Source organism: Nymphalis io, chromosome 14 (assembly GCF_905147045.1).
Source record: "Nymphalis io chromosome 14, ilAglIoxx1.1, whole genome shotgun sequence".
Lineage (NCBI taxonomy): Eukaryota > Metazoa > Arthropoda > Insecta > Lepidoptera > Nymphalidae > Nymphalis > Nymphalis io.
Window position 1 is genome coordinate 807,347 of NC_065901.1, and position 11,502 is coordinate 818,848.

At 42.5% G+C, this 11,502-nt stretch overlaps 1 protein-coding gene across 1 annotated transcript; it reads right to left on the reverse strand.

Moving 5' to 3' along the window:
- Positions 1-1,601: 1,601 nt before the first annotated feature.
- On the reverse strand, positions 1,602-9,314 carry LOC126773469 (uncharacterized). Its single transcript, XM_050494421.1, has 13 exons — positions 9,272-9,314; positions 6,497-7,402; positions 6,050-6,319; positions 5,711-5,968; positions 5,354-5,626; positions 4,883-5,176; positions 4,418-4,699; positions 4,061-4,333; positions 3,017-3,988; positions 2,537-2,830; positions 2,216-2,488; positions 1,939-2,176; positions 1,602-1,872 (listed from the first exon to the last, which is right to left on the reverse strand). The coding sequence occupies exons 1-13, from the start codon at positions 9,312-9,314 to the stop codon at positions 1,602-1,604; spliced, it is 4,647 nt and encodes a 1,548-aa protein (XP_050350378.1).
- Positions 9,315-11,502: the final 2,188 nt, after the last annotated feature.

An 11,502-nucleotide genomic window follows, 5' to 3' on the forward strand; every position in this document is an offset into this window, starting at 1 on the left:
AAGAAAGCCAAAGTAGTCGTAAAAACATCCACAACGCATAGATAACGCAGCCAAAGCCACGATGTTTCGCTTCAGTTAGTATTCGTAACTTGCTTAGCAACATTCGCTCGAGATAACGAACACGTCCGCACGCTACGACGGTCAACGACGAATCCAAGCTGGTTGATTTGACTAGCTTTATTATATAATTTACATAACCGAGGGACGGTGGAGATGGCGAATCAATCTCTCTTTATTCGGTCTGAATTCATCTGAACACGTCAAAGAAATACACGAGAACGAGCTGCCGATATAAACTCAGAACTTATTGGCGCCTCAGAAATAACTTTAGCACACTTTTGTTAAAATACTAAAAGGCCTCACAAATTTTTGTGAGGCCTATTCACGTCGACTATTTCACGTCGACTCTCACACTCCCCTAGATTGTGACATACTCTCATGACTTCGTAATTCGATGTGCTTGACTCTTGACTAATTCGAGTGAGACCGCAGGCTTGTTCAGCCCAAGCTTCATCCTGATTTTATTACTGGAATTAATCGTTATATTCAGCAATAACTTCGGGTGATTGGTATTGGGTGCCAGCTATTTGAATTCATCCATGTCAAAAAGGTGAGTAACTTTTGTCCCTCTTCTTTGAGACAGAATCTAGATATCTTTCATAAGGATTAATATTTTATAAAAACGATTGCAAATAATGCATGATTTTAGAACAAATTTGATTACCATACAAAAGGTTATAGTCAACCTTAAAAGATAGACATATCTACGTATGGGCGAGCTAACCGACATATATCAGCATAAGGTTAATCATAAGGTTAATTAAACCCTATTTAATATGATTGATCATATAGATCTGAGTTCAACTTATATTAGAATATCAGTTATTTTATATAATAAATGTTCGACGTGATTCTTTAAATTGTCATAACTTTTTTATTTATAAACCGATTGAAATAAAACAAACATTACATTTTAAGTGAAATTAGCCAGAATATATTAGTGAAAACTGTACTAAAATCCATTAAGCCGTTTCTAAGATTAGCTTACACAAACGTAAAGAGAAACAGACAAAAGTTCTAACAATCATTGTTTTGGCTTCTATTGCCTTGATAAATGCCCTCGGTAAAAGTTTTACTCATATATTTTTCACGTACAGACAGATTTATTATATGTATAGTCTAAACTTAAGAAGTCAAATAAAAGTATCTTTATAGGAAAGTGGCATTATATTAAAACTTCTTTTTTGCAGTAGATTTGTGTTATCTTGTGGAATGTTGTGGAATGATATATTAAAATATTAAACGATAATCGTTTATCGATCTCGATCTATCAAATGAAATAAAAAATTAAGCAATAAGTGAATATAAAACACATTGAATATGCTTTAGTTGTTTATTAAAAAGTAATTACAATTTTTGAATTTGTTTTACAATAATTCGGTTGACTAGAGCCAAACATTAAATAACATAAATTTCAATTCTTATAATAAGGGTCAGTAACGACAAATTAAATAAATATAAGGTTTGTTCCGTAAGTAAAAGTCGAGTCGCAAATTTAAAGTTACACTATTCAATTCTACAATTATGCTATGTCGATAACCTTAAAAATATGTTTTTCTGAATCCTGTGTCAAGGTGCTTATTCAATGAGACACTTTGGGTCGCTATCCTGTCTCCACAATCTACGTTAACAGGCCAATCACATACTTCTTTATATGGATTGTAATGAAGACCTGCTGGACACGAGAATGCAATCGGTTTTCCGAAAGAACATTTGTAGAATTGATTACAATTTTCATGAGCTATCAACTCGCCTTCGGAGTTTGCTGCTTCACATATTTGTAGTGCTGCACGAGGGTTGCAGTTGCAAGAACTTCCTTGATCGGCGTCATCGTCATTTCCACCATTGTTGTTCCCATCACCATTATTATTGCCTGATTCTGGTATTACTCTATCGCCACATTTCACGTTTTCGGGCCAATCACAAATTTGTTTGTAAGGATTGTAAAAAAGATTAACGGGGCAATCCATTGAAACAGGTTCGTTGTTGGAGCATTTGTAGAACTGGTTGCAGTTTTCGTGTGCGACTAAGACTCCATCAGAACCTTCCCGACCGCAAATCGAAGGTGCTTCACCGGGGTTGCAGTTGCAAGTTCCATCATTGTCATCGCCACCACCTTCGCCGCCTCCGCCTCCACCGCCTCCACTACCTCCACCTCCACAACCTCCGCCATTGTCATCGTCATCACATTCTGGAATTACTCTGTCTCCACAATCAACATTTTCGGGCCAATCACATATTCTTATGTATGGATTGTAGAGAAGGTTGCTGGGACAGCTTATTGTGACTGGTTTGCCATTGGAGCATTTGTAGAACTGGTTGCAGTTTTCGTGTGCAACTAAAACTCCATCAGAACCTTCCCGACCGCAAATCGAAGGTGCTTCACCGGGGTTGCAGTTGCAAGTTCCATCATTGTCATCGCCACCACCTCCGCCGCCTCCGCCTCCACCGCCTCCACCTCCGCCGCCTCCACCACCTCCGCCATTGTCATCGTCAGCACATTCTGGAATTACTCTCTCTCCACAATCAACATTTTCGGGCCAATCACATATTCTTTTGTGTGGATTGTAGAAAAGGTTTCCGGGACAGCTTATTGTGACTGGTTTGCCATTGGAGCATTTGTAGAACTGGTTGCAGTTTTCGTGTGCGACTAAGACTCCGTCAGAACCTTCCCGACCGCAAATCGAAGGTGCTTCACCGGAATTGCAGTTGCAAGTTCCATCATTGTCATCGCCACCACCTTCACCGCCTCCGCCTCCACCACCTCCACCTCCGCCGCCTCCGCCACCTCCGCCTCCACCTCCGCCGCCTCCACCTCCGCCGCCTCCACCTCCGCCGCCTCCACCTCCGCCGCCTCCACCTCCGCCGCCTCCACCTCCGCCGCCTCCACCTCCGCCGCCTCCACCTCCGCCGCCTCCACCTCCGCCGCCTCCGCCGCCTCCGCCGCCTCCACCACCTCCGCCATTGTCATCGTCATCACATTCTGGAATTACTCTGTCTCCACAATCAACATTTTCGGGCCAATCACATATTCTTTTGTGTGGATTGTAGAGAAGGTTTCCGGGACAGTTCATTGTGACGGGTTTTCCATTGAAACATTTGTAGAACTGGTTGCAGTTTTCGTGTGCGACTAAGACTCCATCAGAACCTTCCCGACCGCAAATCGAAGGTGCTTCACCGGGGTTGCAGTTGCAAGTTCCATCATTGTCATCGCCACTTCCTCCGTCGTCTCCGCCTCCACCACCTCCACCTCCGCCGCCTCCGCCTCCACCTCCTCCGCCTCCGCCGCCTCCACCACCTCCGCCATTGTCATCGTCATCACATTCTGGAATTATTCTGTCTCCACAATCAACATTTTCGGGCCAATCACATATTCTTTTGTGTGGATTGTAGAGAAGGTTGCCGGGACAGTTCATTGTGACGGGTTTTCCATTGAAACATTTGTAGAACTGGTTGCAGTTTTCGTGTGCGACTAAGACTCCATCAGAACCTTCCCGACCGCAAATCGAAGGTGCTTCACCGGGGTTGCAGTTGCAAGTTCCATCATTGTCATCGCCACCACCGTCGCCGCCTCCACCTCCACCACCTCCATCTCCGCCGCCTCCGCCACCTCCGCCTCCACCTCCTCCGCCTCCGCCGCCTCCACCACCTCCGCCATTGTCATCGTCATCACATTCTGGAATTATTCTGTCTCCACAATCAACATTTTCGGGCCAATCACATATTCTTTTGTGTGGATTGTAGAGAAGGTTGCCGGGACAGTTCATTGTGACGGGTTTTCCATTGAAACATTTGTAGAACTGGTTGCAGTTTTCGTGTGCGACTAAGACTCCATCAGAACCTTCCCGACCGCAAATCGAAGGTGCTTCACCGGGGTTGCAGTTGCAAGTTCCATCATTGTCATCGCCACCACCGTCGCCGCCTCCGCCTCCACCACCTCCACCTCCGCCGCCTCCGCCACCTCCGCCTCCACCTCCTCCGCCACCGCCGCCTCCACCACCTCCGCCATTGTCATCGTCATCACATTCTGGAATTACTCTGTCTCCACAATCAACATTTTCGGGCCAATCACATATTCTTTTGTGTGGATTGTAGAGAAGGTTGCCGGGACAGTTCATTGTGACGGGTTTTCCATTGAAACATTTGTAGAACTGATTGCAGTTTTCGTGTGCGACTAAGACTCCATCAGAACCTTCCCGACCGCAAATCGAAGGTGCTTCACCGGGGTTGCAGTTGCAAGTTCCATCATTGTCATCGCCACCACCGTCGCCGCCTCCGCCTCCACCACCTCCACCTCCGCCGCCTCCGCCACCTCCGCCTCCACCTCCTCCGCCACCGCCACCTCCACCACCTCCGCCATTATCATCGTCATCACATTCTGGAATTACTCTGTCTCCACAATCAACATTTTCGGGCCAATCACATATTCTTTTGTGTGGATTGTAGAGAAGGTTGCCGGGACAGTTCATTGTGACGGGTTTACCATTGAAACATTTGTAGAACTGGTTGCAGTTTTCGTGTGCGACTAAGACTCCGTCAGAATCTTCCCGACCGCAAATCGAAGGTGCTTCACCGGGGTTGCAATTGCAAGTTCCATCATTGTCATCGCCACCACCTTCACCGCCTCCGCCTCCACCGCCTCCGCCTCCGCCGCCTCCACCTCCACCGCCTCCACCTCCACCGCCTCCACCTCCGCCGCCTCCACCTCCGCCGCCTCCACCTCCGCCGCCTCCACCTCCGCCGCCTCCACCACCACCGCCTCCACCTCCGCCGCCTCCACCTCCGCCGCCTCCACCTCCTCCGCCACCGCCGCCTCCACCACCTCCGCCATTGTCATCGTTATCACATTCTGGAATTACTCTGTCTCCACAATCAACATTTTCGGGCCAATCACATATTCTTTTGTGTGGATTGTAGAGAAGGTTGCCGGGACAGTTCATTGTGACGGGTTTTCCATTGAAACATTTGTAGAACTGGTTGCAGTTTTCGTGTGCGACTAAGACTCCGTCAGAATCTTCCCGACCGCAAATCGAAGGTGCTTCACCGGGGTTGCAGTTGCAAGTTCCATCATTGTCATCGCCACCACCTTCACCGCCTCCGCCTCCACCGCCTCCGCCTCCGCCGCCTCCACCTCCACCGCCTCCACCTCCACCGCCTCCACCTCCGCCGCCTCCACCTCCGCCGCCTCCACCTCCGCCGCCTCCACCTCCGCCGCCTCCACCACCGCCGCCTCCACCTCCGCCGCCTCCACCTCCGCCGCCTCCACCTCCTCCGCCACCGCCGCCTCCACCACCTCCGCCATTGTCATCGTTATCACATTCTGGAATTACTCTGTCTCCACAATCAACATTTTCGGGCCAATCACATATTCTTTTGTGTGGATTGTAGAGAAGGTTGCCGGGACAGTTCATTGTGACGGGTTTTCCATTGAAACATTTGTAGAACTGGTTGCAGTTTTCGTGTGCGACTAAGACTCCATCAGAACCTTCCCGACCGCAAATCGAAGGTGCTTCACCGGGGTTGCAGTTGCAAGTTCCATCATTGTCATCGCCACCACCTTCACCGCCTCCGCCTCCACCACCTCCACCTCCGCCGCCTCCGCCGCCTCCGCCTCCACCTCCTCCGCCACCGCCGCCTCCACCACCTCCGCCATTGTCATCGTCATCACATTCTGGAATTACTCTGTCTCCACAATCAACATTTTCGGGCCAATCACATATTCTTTTGTGTGGATTGTAGAGAAGGTTGCCGGGACAGTTCATTGTGACGGGTTTTCCATTGAAACATTTGTAGAACTGGTTGCAGTTTTCGTGTGCGACTAAGACTCCATCAGAACCTTCCCGACCGCAAATCGAAGGTGCTTCACCGGGGTTGCAGTTGCAAGTTCCATCATTGTCATCGCCACCACCTCCACCGCCTCCGCCGCCTCCGCCTCCACCTCCTCCGCCACCGCCGCCTCCACCACCTCCGCCATTGTCATCGTCATCACATTCTGGAATTACTCTGTCTCCACAATCAACATTTTCGGGCCAATCACATATTCTTTTGTGTGGATTGTAGAGAAGGTTGCCGGGACAGTTCATTGTGACGGGTTTACCATTGAAACATTTGTAGAACTGGTTGCAGTTTTCGTGTGCGACTAAGACTCCGTCAGAATCTTCCCGACCGCAAATCGAAGGTGCTTCACCGGGGTTGCAATTGCAAGTTCCATCATTGTCATCGCCACCACCTTCACCGCCTCCGCCTCCACCGCCTCCGCCTCCGCCGCCTCCACCTCCACCGCCTCCACCTCCGCCGCCTCCACCTCCGCCGCCTCCACCTCCGCCGCCTCCACCTCCGCCGCCTCCACCTCCGCCGCCTCCACCACCGCCGCCTCCACCTCCGCCGCCTCCACCTCCGCCGCCTCCACCTCCTCCGCCACCGCCGCCTCCACCACCTCCGCCATTGTCATCGTTATCACATTCTGGAATTACTCTGTCTCCACAATCAACATTTTCGGGCCAATCACATATTCTTTTGTGTGGATTGTAGAGAAGGTTGCCGGGACAGTTCATTGTGACGGGTTTTCCATTGAAACATTTGTAGAACTGGTTGCAGTTTTCGTGTGCGATTAAGACTCCGTCAGAATCTTCCCGACCGCAAATCAAAGGTGCTTCACCGGGGTTGCAGTTGCAAGTTCCACCACTGTCATCGCCACCACCTTCGCCGCCTCCACCACCTCCGCCTCCGCCGCCTCCGCCTCCACCTCCCCCGCCTCCGTCGCCTCCACCGTCTCCGCCATTGTCATCGTCATCACATTCTGGAATTACTCTGTCACCACATTCAACGTTTTCGGGCCAATCACATATTTCTTTGTGTGGATTGTATAGAAGGTTTCCGGGACAGTTTACTGTAACGGGTTTGCCATTGAAGCATTTATAAAACTGGTTGCAATTTTCGTGTGCGATTAAAACCCCGTCAGACCCTTCCCGACCACAAATCGATGGCGCCTCACCGGGGTTACAGTTGCAAGATCCATTGTTATCATCGCCATCTTCATTGCCGTCCCCATTCTCGTTTTCGTTCTCATCACAGTCCTCATCTTCCTTCTCGTCTGGGACAACCCTATCACCGCAGTCTACTGTTTCAGACCAATCACATTCTTGTTTTTCAACATCAAAGAAGAGGTTCGACGCACATTTCTTTACTACAAGATTTCCGTGCGTGCATTGGTAGAATTTGTTACAGTTTTCGTGGGGATAAAGTTTTTCAATAGTGTGGTCTATCGGGCAACCATTCTCATTTAGCTCAATATCATTTCCTTGAGCTAAACTGATTGCGCAGACCAGCAGTAAGGCTGCGACTGAAAATTATAAAAATCATTTTAAAATAAGTTACGTTACATTTATTTTATTTTTATTGCAAGTTATATTATACTTTCAAAGTTTTACTACTTTCTTTATTATATTTTTGTAGTCATATCTGCAGTAGAGTTTTAGTATTACTATGTAGGTTGTATATGTTTTCTTATATGATTTTTCATATTTTCAACATTTGTTTCTACACATTGCTATTTTTATCATTGATCTATATTTTGTCAATAGCTAAACATAATAAAAAGAAAATCTGTTAATAGACAGGGTAGTAAACAGAGACTGTGTGCTTATGTGAGTTTTATACTTCGATAGCGTCGACATTATTGTCGGCACATTGAACACTTTTCTCATCATATAATTCAAAGTTAATGTTTATTCTCTCTCTCTCTTTTTTACAGTTAATTCTGCAGCATATTTATTCTCAAAAATAATCCCAAGATTAAAAGTAAACACAATTGAAATTATAAAAAATAAATTGAAAATGCTTAATACATATTAAGAATAATAAAATTACTTTAATTATAAAATATGTTAACTGCGTTTCTGTCATTGGCATACAGATGGAATTGAATATTTGAATAACAAGCGGTTTAAGATAAAAATAATCACCGATTACAATAGCAAATATTTATAATACTTTTTTTTAATATGTAATCTTTGAACTTAATTTAATTTAAGTTTAAACATTTGACGTCGTCATTATATCGCAATTTTATTTATTTAAGTTTGTGATATCAATTAGAAGACAAGAGATAATAACAAATGAATTGTAATCTAAAACATAAACTTTTCGTCACAAACTGAATTCCAAACGACGCTAAAAAGCGTAAACAAAATTCTTAACATATTTACTAACTTAAGCTTAATTAAAAAAAGGTTAAATAAATTTTCTTTAAATTTTTTTTTTTTATAGAATAGGAAGGCGGACGAGCATATGGGCCACCTGATGGTAAGTGGTCACCAACGCCCTTAGACATTGGCATTGTAAGAAATGTCAACCATTGCTTACATATCCAATGCGCCACCAACCTTGGGAACTAAGATTTTATATCCCTTGTGCCTGTAATTACACTGGCTCACTCACCCTTCAAACCGGAACACAACAATACCAAGTACTGCTGTTTTGCGGTAGAATATCTGATGAGTGGGTGGTACCTACCCAGACGAGCTTGCACAAAGCCCTACCACCGATTTTGGGGTTATTTTAATCAATATTAAATATTGTTAATGCATTTATATTTTGTTTTGTTTTAATGGCGATAACTTATTATCTAATTATTATAAAAGGGATATCGCACTTGAACTAAATTTATGTATTTATATTAAAATAATAAATATATGGTACCTTTCATATTATTTTATGAACACCCAATTCTTTGTAACAAGTGCACTTACACTGTCAAATAACAAATACATAAAATGTAATGAAATCAGTGTTATATATATGAAAGCATAATCTTGTTACTCCTGTGATTAAAAAATATTTCTAAGAATTAAACAAATTGATATTATCAGTTACATGATAAAAAGTACGAAATGCTAAAACTGATTTATTGATTGGAATCTATTATTCACTATGTCTTATCTGACGATAGCCAATGACAGCTGTCTGATTTTCATTAAAATTAATCGAATTTTAAGGGGTTCCGTGAGTATCTTTCCGAAAATATATTTACAATAGAGCTTTGGGCAAGCCCGCTTGAGTACGTACCACCCTCTCATAACATATACTATCGCCAAACAGTACTACTAACCTAAGTGACTGATGATTTTTGATTTGACTTTTCTAAAGGATATTCAAAAATCTACTTAATCAACATCGCACAAGTTCTACTAAAATCATTATTATTAGTTGCCAGGATGGAAGTCAGCCAGTGTAACTTCTGGCACACGAGACATAATGTGTGCGTAAGACATAAAGATTGGTGGCGCATTGGTGATGTGAGAAAAGTTTAATATTTCTTTAAAAATGATTACAATTTTATTATAATGAAACTGAACTACCGTTATCGATATTTTCCTCTTTTTTAACAATGAAAATGATGCCTGTTATCTATACGATAGGTTCATTCTACCGCTGACTTTTTTGTAGGCATTTTGGAAACTAGCTTAAGCTTGATAGGGCTTTGTGTAAGCTCGTCTGGGTAGGTACCACCCACTCATCAGATATTCTACCACCAATCTGCAGTGTTTAGTATAGTTAAGTTCCGGTTTGAAACGAATATTTAAATGAGCTAAGCATAGGAAAATAAACTTACAAACCCATCAATTATATCATATAAAAGCTTGTTACGAGATCTTTCTAAGTAATATATACCTACATAGAATTACTTGTGTCAAGATTCATGCTCGCCTCGATTTTGTATGGTGCAAGCCCAGCAGTTAAACAGTGCTGTGATAATATTTCGCCAGAAATATAAGCTACATGATGTGAACACCATCTTTAACAAAGTCCATACAGGCGGATAGCATGGCAGCTTCGTTCATTTGTGCCCTTCAAAAAAGGGCGTTATGATTCCTGTGATGCGTCAAAAGGCATCATTCACTAGTAAACACATCTACATTGTAACGCAACCTGACCTTGGCCCTTGTAGTAGAATTTATTAAACATTAAAAATATAAAAATTAGCACGTAACGCTTAGGATTCAGTATTTGTGTGTATATATTATTTGGAACTATACATTATATATAAGTTAAAATAATAAATACGATTCAATCGTGGTAGAATAATAAATATAAAAATTTATATACCAAGCATTTTTTAATATGAATCTCACTTTAAGAAGAAGATTTGCGTCTTATATCACCATGTTGCTCCGATGTGGGTTGGTAAGCCTATGGTGACTATTTTATCATTCAGCAATAATAAGCTTTTGGAGAAACAAGCTTTATGCAAGCCTATCTGAGTAAATGACACGTTCTCATCAATGATTATATCGCTAAACATCGACACGACAAACAAACAATAAAAAAAATACATTTTATTTTTACTGTGCACAGTGCGGCGCGGTTAAACGGTGAAAATCCCATGCGTATAGCCCATAAAGCTCTTCAATAGGCAAAATTTAAAGTTATTAAAATACACAAACTTCAAAATATCTACGTAGACGGTTAGCAAGTGGCATGTCTCTGTCTCTATATATATAAAAGCTTTTATTGTAAAATACGAATATCAGTATATATAATTCTAACAGGTTACTTTTCGACGCCCTAATTAATTCGAATCGAATGTAGAATTTTTTATAATAATTGGCAATAAGATTATTTATGTTGTTTCAATAATGAATCTCTTTAATTAGTGGTCAGAATGAAGAGAAACGAGTGTTTAGAACATTTTAAAATAGTTGCAAATTTCTGTGGTGTTTCATAAGCTGTATTTTATATTAAATTATCCGATGATGGTCATCATATCATAAAAATGCCTAATAACAATGTAATGAAACAATTACGCATAAAATATATAATATAAAATAATCAAAATATGCTTAAAAGTATATTGACTAAGATAATTTGGTTTAATTATCTGCTGTTTCAATCACATCAAAATCAAAGACCATTCATTCAAAATACTATCATGCCAAATTTTTTATTATATTTAATGAAAGGTTTTATAATGCAACAATAACACGCATAAAACACAAAAACGAACTGTCACTTTCTATATTTTTAGAAAATGTTATGTCATAAATAATCATAATCTATTTAGACAATGATTCGTCCTCATACTCGGCCTAGTTTTATAAAACGTAGTTTAGTATTTTATTTTCAGTTTCTTGAATCTAATTTTAGTTTATTAAGTCTCGTTTTATAGATTTTGGTGTACGAAGAGTCAAACAGTGTAGCGTGCATCTTGTGGTGGCGCTTGGATAACCCTTAGGCGTAAACTGATTTAAAACAAACCAGCTAATTCAGAACCTTCAAGCGCATACATCATATCATCGCATGTTGCTCAATTATTTAGCAAAAATAAGGTTGTACGAAAAATATTGTCGTTTGTGCCCATCTTACAACATGACTTCTCAAAACCGATTAAGGGATTCTATAGAACACGTAGATGTTTTAACCACCATAAATTACTGGTGGGGA